The sequence below is a fragment of the Crotalus tigris genome, unplaced genomic scaffold, assembly GCF_016545835.1.
Source record: "Crotalus tigris isolate CLP2741 ecotype Arizona unplaced genomic scaffold, ASM1654583v1 scf7180000018350.1424685, whole genome shotgun sequence".
NCBI classification, from domain to species: domain Eukaryota; kingdom Metazoa; phylum Chordata; class Lepidosauria; order Squamata; family Viperidae; genus Crotalus; species Crotalus tigris.
Genome location: NW_024096959.1, coordinates 1,052,306 through 1,070,425, shown reverse-complemented (window position 1 = coordinate 1,070,425; position 18,120 = coordinate 1,052,306). Strand labels below are relative to the sequence as shown.

The 18,120-nt window shown below is 36.7% G+C and overlaps 1 protein-coding gene across 4 annotated transcripts in view; it reads left to right on the top strand.

Annotated features, from left to right (window-relative positions):
- BANK1 (B cell scaffold protein with ankyrin repeats 1) overlaps positions 1-18,120 on the top strand; it is a 138,115-nt gene that overhangs the window by 107,632 nt on the left and 12,363 nt on the right. For all 4 annotated transcript variants that reach the window (XM_039350712.1, XM_039350711.1, XM_039350714.1 and 1 more), the window contains 3 exons: positions 13,785-13,884; positions 14,672-14,974; positions 17,647-17,910. In XM_039350712.1, coding sequence (XP_039206646.1) covers positions 13,785-13,884; positions 14,672-14,974; positions 17,647-17,910 — 667 coding nt within the window. The remainder of the gene's footprint in view (positions 1-13,784; positions 13,885-14,671; positions 14,975-17,646; positions 17,911-18,120) is intronic.

The following is an 18,120-nucleotide window of genomic DNA, read 5'->3' as shown; positions in this document are numbered from 1 at the left end:
CTTGCCAGAATCCCTAGGAACTAATGTGTGGAAAGAATTATAGATATCGCTAATAAAAGATTCCAGGTGGCTTTTCCAAATTGATGAGTAAAGAGATATAAAATCAATTGACGCTTGTAGTATAGGGTAGCCATATATTTCTTTTCATGTTTTGTACAAGCTGATCAATAGAATCAGTTTTCATAAAAATGAAATTGGTACTATCAAGAAAATTGTTTTTTCTTTCAAAATGTAACTAGCCTTTTGTCTATATTGTATTCCATATCTATGATAATTATTTTGGGAAATTTGATGTACAAGAATCCAATAGCTATTTGGAGGAGGTGGGGAAAGTTTGTAGCAATGTTAGAAATGGGATATGGGATAGAGAGAATATCATGTTTCCTGGCTTCAGCTAATATTTCTTCCAAATATCACTGGTCAAGAATCAGCATATCATAGTATCCCTACAGATTTGTTTGTTTATATATTCTCTATGCCACTCCTTATTACACAATTATAGAAACAATAAATTAAATAGAATCTAAAATCAGATTAATTTTATTTCTAAAGTGTTTGGGTCCTGCTCAAAATATAATATTGTAATATTATAATATTATTGTGCTGAGGCAACTCAGCACAAGGCAGGCTCAACAGCAAGAACTGCAAGATTATTTCTATTTAACCTGAAATCCCCAAAAAACAAGAAAAATATATTAGCCTCAAAACCCACTTACAGCTTCCGAAAAGATGGAGCTGAAATGTTCAAACCATTTTATTTAATTATGAGATGATATATTAAGGGCAAAACTGACACTTTGAACATCCTTTTTCAATTCCAAGATCTTTATTTTTTTAATAATAATAACAACAATCACCACAACAACAACTTTATTGCCACTTTGAATGTACACCAATCAGCATACATCAAAATGATTTTTGTTGCATACAGCTCTCAAAGGGTCACTACTCCAATATACACTCCTTGTTCGTGGCCAGCTCAAGTCTCTAGGAAGCGCACGATGGCAAACAGGACAGATGGAAAGGGAGCTCCATGTGGATTAGCCCTCAAATTAGCTTGTATTCCTGCATGACAACCTTGCCTCCTTTCCTTTTTCTGATCCTGTCTCTTCCACTTTTTCCTTAAAGGGGCCTGGCTCCTTTTCGCCCCTGGAGCACGCTGCCACCACCTCCAACTCCTCCAAAAACCTCTTTCCCTTCCTCTGGGCTGCTGAGAGCCTCATCCAGGTCCTTCACTCCATAAGCCCTGGTACTCTCCTGTTCTGCCTCCTTTGGAAACAGCCCTGATTTGCAATCAAATCCATCGCTGCACCAGCAATCTGATCTTTCTGCCAGCAGAACAATTTCAAACAGTGCAAACAACTTTTAACGGTCTCACCAACAGTCCTGAGACAGTTAAAAACTCACTATGCCAGCAAAGATTGTCAGTTGTATGTTAGCTCAGTCCCACTACATTGCTCAAACACATTTAAACCTTCCCAATCATGTGGCCTATGTCCCTTATATCCCTCCAAAAACTTTTCACCTTTGAGAGCCAATGCAGCCGCAGCCGATCCAGGCACCGCCATCTTAACTTCATTTTAAAAAAATGAATTGGACAAACTTTTAAGGGACAAAAGCTTAAGGAGAGTCTGTAGTCCTAGATGTTACAACTTGCAATTACTAGTCAATTGGAATAAATTTAAGCATCCAGGTAGTCCTCAACTTATACCACAATAGAGCTCAACATGCCTGTTGCTAAGCAACACAATTGTGAAGTGAGTTTTGTGCCATTTTACAACTTTATTTGCCACAGTTGTTAACTGAATCACCGCAGTTGTTAAGTTAGTAACATGGCTGTTAAGTGAATCTGCCTTCCCCATTGAATTTGCTTGTCAGAAGTTCATGAAAAGTGGTCATAAATATGAATCCGCTGCTAAGTATCTGAATTTTGATCATATGACTCTGGGGATGCTGCAATGGTCATAAGTGTAAAAAACAGTCATAAGTCACTTTTTTCAGTGCTGTTGTAAGTTCCAATGGACACTAAATGAATGATTGTAAGCTGAGGACTACATGTTTTTATATATTTCCTATATTGTGTGTCTTTCACATCAGAAATGAAGAATTAAAACAAACACTAAAGATAGCTTTTCTTTCTACTGAAGGATGCTCGTTTCAGTATCTGAAACAGGAACATGGGCCTAAGAGTTTTACAGTACCAGTGAATAAAGAGCTGAACCAGTTCAATATTTTTAATTCTTTGTGTCCTTTCCCCCAAAGCATTTCCCGAGAGAATGTTTTGTAATGAAAGGCCATTTGATTCTTCATCATACGCAGCGATACTGTTCCTATGGGGGTTGAAGTGTCCTAATTTATAGAAGACAATCCTTTGGTTGAAATTAATCCTGATATAGATTAAAAATAAGGAACCAAAGAAAAGGGAGGACAGGACACCAATGACAATGGTTAGTCCCAGAAATAAAAACTATGTAGCTTTCCCCCCTCCCCTCATCACTTCCTACTCAGTTTGATGAAATAAAATTGGCTTTTGAAATTCTACTCACTGGAGCGAGGTGTTCTTTCCCTTATTTAACTTTCAGGAGAAGAGTCTGCCTAAAAGTGCTGCATTTTATGTCTGCAGGCTTTTTGTTTTCTATGCTTTTCTCAACCTTGGCAACTTTAAGACTTGTGGACTTCAACTCCCAGAATTCCTCAGCCAGCTTAAAGTTGCCAAGGTTGAGAACCCCTTAAATCTCATGAAGAAACTCCTCCCACTGGGTTGTTGTCACTCTAAAGAGGTCTCTTACCCTTGGTCTTTGCTAGAGTTGATAGAAGCAAACAAGTTCTGACTTCCTCGTTTTTTAATTATGTTTCTGTAAGACACAAGGCCTTAAGAAGTGGGGCACTTCTGACCTAAATGTTTGACTTTAGAAGTTTGAAACTGAGACTCATGCACAGCATTATACATAATGTGCAACTGATCTGAGTGTTATTATAGGAGTAATTTAACTAGCGAGTAGATTCATACATTCTGAGCATTAAACCAATATCATCTCTGCTAACATCACCATCTCATCAAAGGGTTAGGCTGGAGACTTTCCTTTGTTTTTCTTCTAATTATGAAGCTGCTAAAGCTGGTATAGGTAGTCCTTGACTTACGACCACAATTGAGCCCAAAATTTCTGTTGCTAAGTGAGACAGTTAAGTGAATTTTGCCCCATTTTACGACCTTTTTTGCCACAGTTGTTAAGTGAATCACTGGAGTTGTTAAGTCAGTAACACGATTGTTAAGTAAATCTGGCTTCACCATTGACTTTGCTTGTCAGAAAATCATAAAAGGTTATCACACGACGCCAGGACACTGCAACCATCTGTTGCCAAGTGTCTGAATTTTGGTGACATGACCATGGGGATGCAGCAATGGTTGTTAAGTGTAAAAAAATGGTCATAACCTAAGTCACTTTTTTTCAGTACTGTTGTACCTTCAGATGGTTGCTAAATGAACTGATGTAAGAGGAGGACTACCTGTAATGATACCTTCTACAGGAATTTCCTTGAATTGCTTCTGCCTGAACCCATAGTTGTTAGAGTAACACATGTTTAATGCACCCATTGCATCCCCAACTTTCACACCCAGAAAAAGTGATGAAAACTTTTTTGGGTGGATTTGTGTTATGAGGCATAGCTGTCAGTTAGCAATGAGCTGTTAGCTGTGACTAGTACTTAAAAGATGAACTGTTAAAATTAGTAACTGTAGTATTTATTACAAATAATATTATTAACATTTAAAATGTGTTATTGATTTTCAGACAGAAATATATTTTATAAGTGTCACATTCTGAAAAGGTAATTTTTTTCTCCAAATCTAGATGAATGTACGTAATGCTTCCTGACTGATCTTCCCATTACACAAAGGGGTCCTTTGAGGATGTGCCATTCAGTTCCTACCCCACAAGATTCAGGCTTTCATCTATAAAGAATGAGTGGCTCTGTTTTATTAAAAAAATATTACATGTAGTGCTTAACTTACAACCTTTCATTTAGTGACCATTTTAAATTACAATGGCACCAGAAAAAAGTGATTTATGGCCATTTTTCACACTTATGAGCATTGGTGACATAATCAAAATTCAGATGCTTGGCAACTGATTCATATTTATGATGGTTGCATGTGATCTTCTTTTGTGACAAGCAAAGTCAATGGGGAATCCAGATTCACTTAACAACCATGTTATAAACTTAACAACTGCATTTTTGTGATCTTCAAAATCAACTTTAGTTTCCCCTCCATCCAAACGCGCACTTTTTAGTTCCACAAATAGGATCTAACAAGGAAGAGGCATTTTTACCAATCCTGAGAACAATGTCAAAAATAACCTCTTTATGTTCGGCCCTCGGGGTTTCCTTACCAGGAAGAACCAAACCACAAATCTGGGGAAGGGGATTTGATGTCTACCTGCTTCTAAATCCAGAATTCAGTGCCACATAATGACTGTGGGGCCATGCTATTCTCTTCAGGGTATCTGAAATTACTTTCTGGGAAAGCGAACAAGTAAAATGCTGTGATGCATTTTCAAACGCATATGAGATCATTTTATAACCACAGACAGCTTGTACATTTCTGTTGTTTATGAGACAGTGATTTAGTGCTAATCAGATTGCATGCTTTAAAATGTTAATTGCTTGACTACAGTGCTTGAGTAGAAAAAAAGAAAGAAAATTATCTATGTTACCCCAACATTGCTCTCACTTGCTCTTCCATTATTCACCACTGTATGTGAGATTCTGTTGACTGAGGGCCTAAAATTATATTGTGAAGAATATGTGATTCCCACCAATGCATGATTTTGTTCCCATTTCTTGTTATTTTACAAAAGAATGATACCATTTTCTCACTTTCCTCCAATTCACTGGCTCTTCTTAATTCCGGGAAAAAGGGATGCCATCATACTATAGATATATTAAATTTAATTTTTATATGATTCTTGGAAAAGTTGAGAGTGTTTTTTTTAAAGACGATTAACATAATTGGGATATACATGAGAAAGATATAGGGCAACAGTCATACACTCCACAGTGTATGTTTGTTTGGTTTGGTTTTTATTCTTAACTTGCTGTTAGATCAGTCAGGGGTATAAAGCTTAAACTTTGGCTGCAGTCCAGCATGGATACATGCAGGTTTAAATCCTAAAATTCAGATTTGGCATTATTGCTTTTAGGATGCAGTTCCTGCCAAACTCCACATATGGTCTACTTTTCAGTGAATGAGATTCGCAATGGCCTTGGTTGGTGATCTGGTGATATTTCCAAAGTGAGCATTTTCTCATTTGGAAAGATGCTAGGTTGTTGATTTATTTCAGCTGTATGCCTTTATTTAATTAATTAATTAATTTATTGCTAACATTTCTATGCCACTCTACTGATGTCTCTCTTCAAAGAAAAAATAGAGGATTAAAAACAAAATGATAATAATAAACAATATGTTTTATAATGACATTGACCAACAAGGGTAGATACTAAAGTCTAACATCCCCAAATGCTCTCTCCTAGAATCAACTTTCACTTCTTGATGGAAGCTCATTGTTACATACAAAATCAAACTATTCCATAAGACGGGAGGAGAACACCACTAAGAGGTCCCCATTATATAGATGGGACTCTTTTGGAGACAAGACCTTCAGCAGGACCTCTTACTAGATGGACAAATTCAGTTTGGAGTAGCTGTCTTGGAGACTACTTGATGAATTTTAGGGTTTCCACTTCCCAATCAATCCCCAAACTATCAAAACCAATTTCACCATGTCATCCGTCTGCAAAACAGTTAGGAGGACAAAAGAGGGCTTCAGAATTATGCTGCTCCCAAAGCTTGGAGAGTAATGAATCTCAAGGGGGATGGGGGTGAGGGAGAACAGGAATTGCCACAGAGCAGGCATTCTTCCTGGCTCTCACAAGATGACATACTTTAACTAAAGGCTCTGGGAACACATCCACTCTTCAATGAAATGGGACAACTCACTGCGGCCAACTTGCTGTGGGACAACTCACTACAGGACAACTCAACAAATACAAAAGTTACATTAACTTCAGCCGAACCAGGAGGAATAATAAAAAAATAAAGTCAGTCCAGAAATACAAAAATTACAATAATTTTGACAAAAACATAGCCACCAATAATAACTAAATGAAACAGTTAATACAGTGTTGAATTGTCCTGCAGTTGACCTTGGCAAAATGGCCATGGCAAGTTGGCTATAGCAAATTGTTCTAGATTCCCCTCAGGTGTGAGAGACCAAGAGACTATGCATTTTGACAGCTGCAAAGAGGGGAAGGGCTGGAAAGTAGGCAGGATTGCCAGGCATTGATATCAATGGGAAACTAATTTGCCACTAAAGGGCTTGCATGAAAAGTTTTGCTGTTGGGATTTGGAGCAGTAGAAATAGAAGCATACTGGTTCAGCCACTTGCTAACATAAGAGTCCGGCACAGACCACCAATTCTCCATGTGGAAGAATTCTTGCTATACAAGTCTTAAAAGGAGATCTCAAAACCAACAAAATTAAGTTGTGGTAATAACAATAATTGGGTTTTTCAAGTGTTCCTCTGAAAAGCTGTAAAATACTATCAAAAACCTGATATGCAGTTTGAGAAATGTTGTGTTTGGACAACATTCATTAATATGTATCAATTTTGTAATAGCCCAATGATACTATTACTGTACAGATTTGGATGCTTCTTTGTTTCTATTAAATCTTTCCTTGAGGTGCAATTTATTTATCTGCTCACTCACAGTCAATTAATTCATTTTTGGTCATTGGATAGTGACAATAATTTTGCTTGTGCTTTAGGTCATGAAACAATTCTAATAGCTAGCAATTATAGGCATGTTCTTTAATTGTAGAAGGTATACAGAGAACTCCCTTCTGCAACTCATTTCCAAATCAGAGGATATTAGTTTTGGGTATTTACATTTTTTAATAGAAGGTCACATTGGTGTGGATGGTGTTGTAAGACTTTAGTTGTTTAGTCATGTATGTTGTTATGAATGAAGAAAAGAAACAATCAAAATTGTTTATTCAGAACTGAAACAGCCAAGTAATTTGAACAGAATTTATCATGCTATTTTTAAAATAAAAAGAAATTCTAATACATGGATATTATCTTCTGGTTTCCAAAACTGAGCTAATTCATTGTGAGGAACTCTGAGAATATTCAAGATGGCAGTGTTTGAATGTTTAGCAGCCAGAAGAGTTATTCTCACTGGTATTGTAGAAATACATATTATAATCAAGTCATTATGCATAAGGAAAAATTTACCAGTGTTCATATTAAGCAGGAACCAAATCATTAAATGCCAATTATAAGTTTGTTAACAATATGAGAGTTAAATTACCCATTATATGCCACCAACTCAATATCCCTACCTGTGACCTCAAGGTTTCCAAATTTGAAGAGCTGGGTGGCACCGTGTTTGACAGTTTATATAAGAAAGACATAGATGACATATCTTTTCACATAAAACAGGTACATATTCTAAAATGTTAAATGTTAAAGTACACTTCAAGCCAGCAAAAATCTTGCTCAATTCAACCAACTTGTCACGGCCCCATCGGAGCCTGGTTCGGAGGAGGAGGAGGAGTTGGAAGTGGGACCGTCTGACAGGGATGGCACGTCTCCCGTGGCATGTTTGGAGAAGCCAGGGCCTGAGGATGGTGCTGTCCTGGGCCCCTCAGGCATTGGGGGAGGTGGTTGACCAGACAAAGAGCTGCCTGCCTGCACCAACACAGGGGAGAATTGGATGCTGACAGGCAGTGGTGCTGATAGGCAGCAGATTTCCTCCGATGAGGAACAGCAGCCTACTCCACTCAATCCAAGGGCAAGGAGAGCAAAGTGTAGGCAAGCCCAGAGAAGGGCTGCAAGACTACTTGGGAAGAGGTCACCCCACCCTTCTGCACAAGGAACTCCTGGAGTGGAGTAACTTAAGGAGAAGCCGCGAAAAATTTTTTTGCTTTGGCTTATACTTCCCTAACTTTGACTTGTGCCTGTTGCTGTTTGCCTTGCCTTGCTTCCAAAATTGCTCTTCACCTTTTGTCTTGGACCTTGCCGTTATCTTGTGGACTGCTTTTTGGCCTTTGCTTTGCTGTCTCCTTGGAATTGTTTCTTGCCTTGGACCTTTTCTTTGCCCTGAGGACTGCCATTATCTTGTGCCTGGACTTTGCCTTGTGGACTGGAACTCTGGACCTTGCCCTATGAGCATGCTCCTACTTTGTGGACTTTATTTGTACTATAGGATCTATTGTTTGGGGGACTGAGGGTGTCTCCTTCAGGGTAGCATGAGGGTGGATCCTTACTGGTTATTGGAGGGCCATTTGCTGGACCATTTGTTGAGATAAATAAAGGACTCTCTAGAGGCCTGCCTTACCTTGACCACCTGGGTCATAACACAACTTTAAACCTGTTATTCAAGGCAATGGCTCCGAAGATCTTACAGTATCTATGGAAAATGCAATTTCAAATTTGGGACTCAAGATGTTAGATATCAAAAGGTTACTGACAGTACACAGTTTATGTATATAATAATGTAGATAAAATAATGTTGTAATGCACAAGTGATTAGTTATCATGAACTATAGGTTGTCTATATGCCCAGCATTGCACAAATATCTGCATAAATCACTAGATCCTTCAGCTTCTTGCAATATAATGATCAAGTCCATGAACTATTGTATTGAGACCATATTTTCTAAAGGTCACAACAAGAAAGTAAAGCTAAAAGTAAAATACAAGAGCACCACCTTATGGTTTTAACCTGATGTATATAAAATGCCTGGTCCTCATTATGACTGCATTCCATTTTGTCTATCCATGCAAAGCACTTAGACCACAATAAAGCACAGCAAAACAAAATAAAAAACAAAAGCAGATCATCATCATCATCCTCTTGGTTGAAATCCCTTGTTTTCTTCATTTGTGTAAAAATAACTTAAGAAAGAAAACATTCATTTGAATCAAATCTTATTTCATACTTTACAATCATATTTCATACTTGAATGGGATTGGAAACACAAAGGAGGAGGTGTAATTCTAATTATCTAGCCAAGGCAAGAGGATATGTATTCCATATTGAATGTTTTTAGCTATAAATCTTATTTTGCAATCATGTGGGCAGCCTCAATAATAGAGTAGTGTGATAATTACAATCAACAGTGCTTTGATTTTTAATTTGGCTGAGAATTTTCTGGAAGCTCCTATCAGAAGCCAGCGAGGAATGGATATAAAGTCCTAGAAACAATATTGTGGTTTGTGCACTCCCCACTTCTGATAAGGCCAGATTCAAATTCTCTCCATCATAACATTTTATATCCATTAATTATAGATCAAAAATGAATTATGTATCTTGTTAATAAAAAACAGCAGAAATGTTTGCAGGGCTGCTAAATAGCAATGCTCACAATATCTGCAACAATGTTACAGTAATTTAGAAGTGCAGAGAAAAAAACATCATGATATATTGGCACAAGAGTTTTAAAAGGAATAAATACTATGTTTAAAATTTAAATCTAAAAGGCTAAGCTTTACGTTCTTTATAAACATAACTTCCATTCAATTGTATTGTTGATCATCCTGACTGTACAGCCCCCCCCCCAAAAAAAATTCTGTGAGTCTTTTACATTTACATTTCAAACTTGGCCAGGAGAAATCAGCTTTTTTTACTCTGAGCAGTAAAGCATCAAAAGCAATGATGAGATTTTCCTTTTCATGTTATAAGAACTTTCTCCCTTGTGATGGAAATATTACTAGCCTGGGGAAGGGAAGGGAAGGGAAGGGAAGGGAAGGGAAGGGAAGGGAAGGAAGGAAGGAAGGAAGGAAGGAAGGAAGGAAGGAAGGAAGGAAGGAAGGAAGGAAGGAAGGAAGGAAGGAAGGAAAATTTCCATATTCCTTTTACAAAGACATTTTGAGGAATAGGAACTGAGTTATTGACAAGGTTATGTTCATGTTCTGATTAAAAGAATGACCATCTCAGAAGAATTCATGGCTCTGACAACATTGCTGTAGGTAGATAACCCTTTGCTATATCTATTTCTGTATCACAAGAGTCAATAATTGGTAATGTAACTGGGAATTGTTGAGAAGGAGAGATGTCAGTGCAATATTAGTTTTTAAAGGTCATCCTTGGATTCTAATATCATTTGTAGCTATCAGAATGATTGTGCAGAGGGTGTCTTTGAGGGGAAATTGAAGGTATTCCATTTTTCTTTAATTTGGATGCTTTTACCAATTAGTCATGCCTGCCCACTTCCATCTGCATAATAGTATCTGTCTCTGGCTAAAAAGGGAATTGTTTCCTGCCAATAGAGTTCTTCTTAAGTAGTATAGTACTACCTCCAAGTTCAATGAAGTTCCTAATGGACATAAATATGTTTTGTGTGCTGTAAACTTAACTATTATTTTTTTAACTAAGAATATACAATACAATGAATGTCATACCTTTCTTAGAAAAGTGAAATCTCAGATTTAGAAATGGCCATGCAAACATATGAACTAATTGCATTGTAAACAATTTCTGAGATTATATGATCTACATTCATTTTATCACAGAGCTTTATGCTTTAAAAAAAATAGACTGTTCAACATAAGAACCCTAGACCTTATCAGGACCAATAAGTCTATATCAAATAATTTAGCCTGAAACATCCTTCCTGCCCTTTCCACACTTCAATTATCTTCAAAGCCTAATAACTACAAATGGCATTCTGACTTATAGTACTTGCTGAAATATCTGCTGCTGAAATACACTTAGCATGCCATTTATTTCATCAGGAGCAAGCTTCTTGTAACAAGCAAGTGTTCCTCTAATGTTTCTCAACCTTGACAATTTTAAGCAATGCTGGCTGTGGAATTCTGGGAGTTGCAGTCCACATGCCTTAAAATTGTCAAGGTTGAGAAACACTGTGCTAGACAATGAGTTTTTATCTCTATCAATGCCATTTTGCTTTATCATTCTTTGTGGTATTTCCCTGCTTTAAAAGAACATTGGGCATTATAGTATCATGAAAAAGCCAGGAAGACCCATCAATCTGGAAACCATTCTAGGCATCTTGAAAGTAAATTTTTCAGCTGCCAGCTGCATTTAGTTGTATGCCCAGATTTAAGAGCTTTACTGATATCCATCAACAACGTGGGATGCATCTGAAAGATTCCTATTTAGTACATCTGAAAAGTTGTTGGAATAAATGGATGAAGGAATGCAGTGTAAGTTCCCTTAAGCTCCTGGAAGAATAAGCAGCATAATCAAACAATTAATCCAAGTAGATGGTTCAAAAACTACATGCCACACCTTTCTTGGTTCTTTAATGAGAGATTTTAGTCCCATGAATTACTATGGAGTAAGATCAACTCCAGGTAGGAGGGCAAGGTGGTGGTGCTCTGAAAAGTTCACTCCTTAGAAATCAGACTTGTCCTTTCTTGTCTGGCTTTTCAGGATTGTTAATTTCAGAGGAAATTGTGAACCTTCTTTAATGTAGTGTGCAATTTTTATTTACTTATTTTTATTTATTGTCATTTATGTTATTTTACTGTGGGTATTTTAATTGTTGAGAGAGAATTGTTTGCAGTAGGATAATAATAACAATAATAGTAAACAAACAACTGGACCACCATTTGAACACCGTCAGCATTGACAAAATTGCAAAAGGCAGCTTTACTTGGAACAGCTTACATTCTGTAACAATAACTTTCCAGTCCTTGGGATGGACTTGAAAGAATAAAAATGCCAAAACCTGTTTAAACATCTGAATAAATATGCAATTAACCATGATGCCCAATAGGTGGATAAAAATTTCAAATCCTGTCTAAACATCTGGCTGACTATGCAACCAACCCTAAACTATTTCCTAAAGGAGATTCTCTCATTTCACTCACTTGGCAATGGGAGCATAAATGGGATCCATGCATTGACATTAAAAATTGCCAAGGAACTAAACTGAGTTTGCAATAGCTGTTCAAAAGCATATTTAAAAAAAAAAACAACCCCCAAACTTTTATCAACAATTTTATGTGATTCAATGTGCTGGGCAGAGACCTAAAGACTTATGATAAGTCTTACTCCCCACATGCTGGGAGTAAAAAAAAAAAAGGGGGGGTATTTTTCCTTGGTAATGTCAAGGAAGGAAGTTGCTGTAGAAATGGGGAAGAATGTGGGTTTGAGAAACATTGAAGAATTTCAGAGTAATGAATCTTTAAAAAAACTCACTACTTGATGCAAGTGTTTTTCAAGAAGAAATGTCTTGCTATTTTATATTAAAATGATACAAACACTGGAAAAAATGTATCTCAGATATGAATTAAATAAGTTGGTTGTCCATTCTCTAATCTAATTTAAAATTTCCTCCCATATAAGCATTTTGGTATATAGCTTTAAATTCATTTTGCCAATATCAAGTTACATTTCCTTTTATTATTTCTGAAAGCAATAGTGCAAAAGCATCTGCAGTTATTTGAAATCTGTGCAATAAAACAGATGGCTACATATGATGAAAACCTATCTCTCATTTCACTCACTTGGCAATGGGAGCATAAATGGGATCCATGCATTGACATTAAAAATTGCCAAGGAGCTAAACTGAGCTTGCAATAGCTGTTCAAAAGCATATTTTTAAAAAAAAACAACCCCCAAACTTTTATCAACAATTTTATGTGATTCAATGTGCTGGGCAGAGACCTAAAGACTTATGATAAGTCTTACTCCCCATATGCTGGGAGTAAAAAGGGGGGGGCTATTTTTCCTTGGTAATATCAAGAAAGGAAGTTGCTATAGAAATGGGGAAGAATGTGGGTTTGAGAAACATTGAAGAATTTCAGAGTATCTCAGATGAGAGAGGAAACTATCAACCATTCCTAGAAATAATTAATTTTCTCTGACTGCAAACACAATTTTGGGAAATGCCCTGATGCCATCTTCTTCAGATTAATATCTCACTTCATGATTCATAAAAGGGTGAGGAAATCATGAGTTAGACAGAATGCTTTGCCATTGTTTGGTTTTTGTTGCCAATTATGCATTTGGAATAAAATAATGAAAAATACAGATAGATACAGACCAGATAACCTGAATGTATTTCCCAGGAAATCAATGGGATAGAAAGTTAGCATACTGAGCCTAGATCCAGTCCAATCTATACCCAATAGGTTGTGAATTTCTGCCTATTGAAATGGGCAGGTTACGGCAAAGAAATCAAATCCAGCAGAAATAGAAGAAAAGTAAGTTCAGCTGCAAGTGATCAAATAAAACCAGCAGAAAAACATAAGATAATTTTTATGACAGTTCAAAACATTGACTCCAAGACATTACATAAATAAATAAATACCAAGTATCCTTTAGCAAACACATCCAACTGAAAAATTGCAGGTTGAATACAAACTGCCATTTAGCAGTTTAAAAACGAAGAAGGAAAGTAGTCTAAGAAATGGCAGAAATTTTTCTCATCTCCTAATTGGTAATAAATACCAATATTGTTCAAAAAAATCCAATGAGCTCATGTTAAACCCCATGTAATTGTATTCAGAACAGGTGTTCTTAAATCATGGCCAGGAGCATCACTAAACAGCTGCCAAAATTCTTCTACCTCTCTATTCTAAAGAAGGGATTATGTGGATTAAATCCATCTATGATCATATTAGGTGCTAGAAGAAAAGGATAAATAATTGGAGATAGCTTCCAGCATTGTCTTCTGCTATATGACTTCCAGCTGTTGTTGTTATCTGATACCATCAAGTGCTATTTGACTTTTTTTATCCCCCATCCAGATAAATGAAGACAAAAACACAAGTGATGAGAACGAAATAAAAGCTGAGGATGACATTTATGTGTTTATGATGAGCTCAGATTCTCATTCTAATGGACTTGGTAAGTTTCTAAAATGGAGCATTCCACCATTCATTTATTGTTATATTTTTTAAAAGTTTAATTCTTTGATAATATTGTTAAACGTATACATCAATGCAATTTATATGTATTACTTTCCCAGAGATAGTCAATTAAAGTATATATATGGTAGCCATTTCTCCACAATATTAATAGACATTCCAAATGTTTTAAATTTCAAATAAAGCCTAAATGACTTCAACATTAGGGTAGAAACCATGCCTATTTATGCTTACTCAGTTTATGCTTTTCTTCTTGCATTTGTGTAATCAGTGATGCAGTCCATAAAATGCAGAGTTCTCAGTAATTCACATTTTTCTCCCAATTGCAAAATGTATGTGTTAAAGACTGTAAATTGATAGGTTGGCAACCTAGTCCAGGGGTCTACAACCTTGACAACTTTAAGACTTGTGGACTTCAGCTCCCAGAATTCCTCAGCCAGCATAACTGACTGAGGAATTCTGGGAGCTGAAGTCCACAAGTCTTAAGGCTGTCAAGGTTGCAGACCCCTGACCTAGTCTGTTAAAAATAAACAGGCACAGCTGCATAACATATAGCTTGCCGTACTCTTATATTTGTGCTATCCTGCAGCCAGAATTGTTTCTTCACTGAAGTTATAGATGTGACAGCTTTTCACTATACTATATTCATTCATGAAAGTTTAATTAGCATTGTGACTGTGTCTCTGTAGAAATCTGTAAGAAAGTGTAAAATTCTTCCAGATGGTTATTTTAAATGAAAGAATAATATATCCTCCCAACATTAACAGGCAGACCAAGCATAGAAGAACCACCTGGAGCCTATTTGAAAATCCAGAAGAAGAAAGAGATGAATGCTGATGCAGAACCAAAAGAATATAATGAGGAAGGAATGGTAGAAAAAGAAGAAGGAAATAAATTAGAAGAAAATACATGTCATCTGAGAAATAGTTGTTACGGCTTGTATAGTAAAATACTTAAGGATGTCCCAGAAGCAAAGAGTGAAAACGTCAGTCTCTCAGAGGGACCACCTTTGCCACCCCGAAATCAATCTGTTGCCAGTAAACAAAGTGAACTTTTCTACTTGTATTCAGGTATAGACTCACAGAAGAACACAAAACATTTATAGCAAAATTACAATAGTATTCAAGCTCCTGGCTACAACAGATCAAAACCATATGTATCCCCTCATTGTCTGCTGCATAGTGTTTGATCCAGGAAACTAATTAGCAGGCTAGGAAAGGAAGACCATATTCAATGGCAGCTTCCTAATTATTGCTATCAATTCTACGTTTGTGTTCTGGAGTTTGATTCAGTACCATTGACTGCCCTATCCCCATTACACTTACTGATATGTCCTATAGGAACCTGAAGGGAATACTCTTGCATTGGAATAGGAAATAGCTGTTGTATTTATAGGAATTAATTCAAGCATTAATAAGAATTGCATTGATGCACAATGTGTAGTGATGCTGGGAACTGAAGAAGCATTAAGGATGAGCATGACATGATAGTTGTTAAATGGGTCACTATGTGACCATGCCCAATTTTGTGACCTTTGTTTTGCAGCAGTTATGCAAAGGCCACAATCATTAGCAGATATGAGTTGGGCTAAGAGAGAGTGATTGGCTTAAAGTCACCCAGCCAGCTTTCATAGTTCAGTTAGGATTTGAACTCATGGTCCCCTGTTTTCAAGTATGATGCCTTAACTACTAAACCAAACTGACTCCCTTTGCTCTCTCTAGACCAGACATGTCAAACTCACGACATCACGTGACATCGCGCAACGTAACGGAGCTTTTTCCCCATTGCCAGCAATGGGGTGGGCGCGGTTTCCTTGTGACGCGTCCGGTAGTTTGACACCCCTGCTCTAGACCAAATTTGGTTTCCTCTCAGAGTCTTAAAAGAATCCTGTCCCTATAAATTTGTCTGCACTTATGGGAGATGGAATTAAAAAGCTATTGGAAAGAATCTGCCATAGCTTCCTATAATACCAGATTTGCACATGGCTGCATTGTGCTTGAATAAATTTGTGGTGTCATGCAACAACTTGAAACAGTTACATCCCAAAGATGAAAGCAAATCCCTTTGAATTCTTTCTGAATAAATCAGTATAATTATGCAGTGTTTCCTTGAAACATTAGGGTAGTTTCATCTTTGGGAAAGTATCTGTAATTAGTCATCTTTCTCCTTTTTGGGAGAGCAATTTGCAAAAAGCTCTGCAAAATAGCTGAAATATCAACTGGATTCATCCCTTGATCTTTCGGGGGGGGGGGAAGGAAACACTAGAAGAAGTGTTTTCTGGCGAGAAAACCCATGGAATGGAGCATACTGCTTCCGCTTTTGTCTTTCAGCCCCGATCTAAAAGCCTTCACAGGAAGTTGCTTCTGCGACAGACTATTTGTGTGTTAAATTTAAATTTACCGACAAAGAATTAAAGGATTAATTCTCCCTTTAATTCTTTGTCTGTAAATTTAAATTTATCCCACTAGAAGAGTTCAGAGATCAAATTATCAGAATCAGTAGAGCATGGACAAATAAAGGAATTTCAGCCTTTTCTTCTGATACCCCTAACATGCCTAGCTATGAGCCTCAGGGAGCTCCAAATGTGGTTAACAAACTGGGACTGTTGGCCAAAGAGAGTAATCAAGAGAGTAATCAAACAGAACTATATGCCTGCTTCGTTTTATTCTTGAGCATCTAATACCCCATCAGCAGAATCTCTACCTCTTGCTCATCCACTGACTCTTTTTATGACTTTCACTTCCTGGGAGGATCTTTTGAAACTTCCACTAAAATGATGAGGAATAATGAGGTTTCTATATTATTCCTTAAAATGTTCAGAACATAGTTTATAATTCCCATTTTGACTCCAGTAGAAACTTAGATGTTGCAGCTTAAAAAAACAATTTCTGACAGGAGGAATTTATAAACCTAGCTATGGATCTTTCTGTGACATAGATAGATAGATAGATAGATAGATAGATAGATAGATAGATAGATAGATAGATAGATAGATAGATAGATAGATAGATAGATAGATAGATAGTAGACAGACAGACATGGAATGTATGCATACCAGTTGTTATTTTTACTTTTATGATCGCTCTATCAGGTAAACACACAACTGGTATAGCTTTATAGATGGATCAGAATTTTCATGAAATCTTCCTGTATTATAGTTCTATCCTATATTTATTAAGGTTGTAGAAATCAGTCAACTTCTCACTGAAATTTCAGATTTAAATTTTACAGGCAATCTGATTTGATTCAAAGAAAGTTGATACTCAATAAAAAGTCTCAATGGGGTATTATCAAAAACAGATAGATAGATAGATAGATAGATAGATAGATAGATAGATAGATAGATAGATAGATAGATAGATAGATAGATAGATAGATAGATAGACAGACAGACAGACAGACAGACAGACAGACAGACAGACAGAATGTATGCATACCAATCATTCTCATTTAGCGATTGGGATTGGCAACTCTTTTGTTAAGCAAAGTGGTTGTTAAATGAAACCATGACTGTGATTATGATTTTACATCAGCTTTCATTTTCTTTATAGATCTGTGAAGGTCATAAATTGAGGATTAGTCAAAAAGTTATTTTTTTCATTGTTGTAACTGCAAACTGTCCCCAAACAAGATAATAAATGAGGATTACATGTAATTACAAAGGTCCATATTAGTGAACTTATGTCAAAGCTTTCATTCAAAGTTGTGTTTAATAACATTAGTGTCAATATGTTTGTTTTAGCCTGTAAAAGAGTGGAAGGCCAAACGGAAAATAAGGGGACAGATGGAGAGCCAAAGATAAATGATTATTTTGACGAAATAGATGGCGAAGATCCATACACTTCTGCTGTAGTAAATGATGGTGTGTATGATACAATTATCGATAATAAACTTCAAGAGCAAAGGAAAGACGGTAGATCCTTTATTATGAATCGGCCACCAGCACCTGCACCACGTCCTTTGTCTGTTGCTGCAAAAGAGGAGAGCACTTCTTATATAGCTCAAGGTAACGCTCATTGGCATTCAGTGTTCAGACGTTTTATGAACTTTTGCTGGAAATGAACATACACTTGTTTATTTCTGATCATCTGTCAGACTTCATTTTAAGCACAGTAATAAATCTTGACTTTTCAAACACTTCAGCCCATATTCAACAACTTGCTTATAGAAGCACCTCACAGACACAAGACAGCCAGATGTTCTGGCAGACAAAATG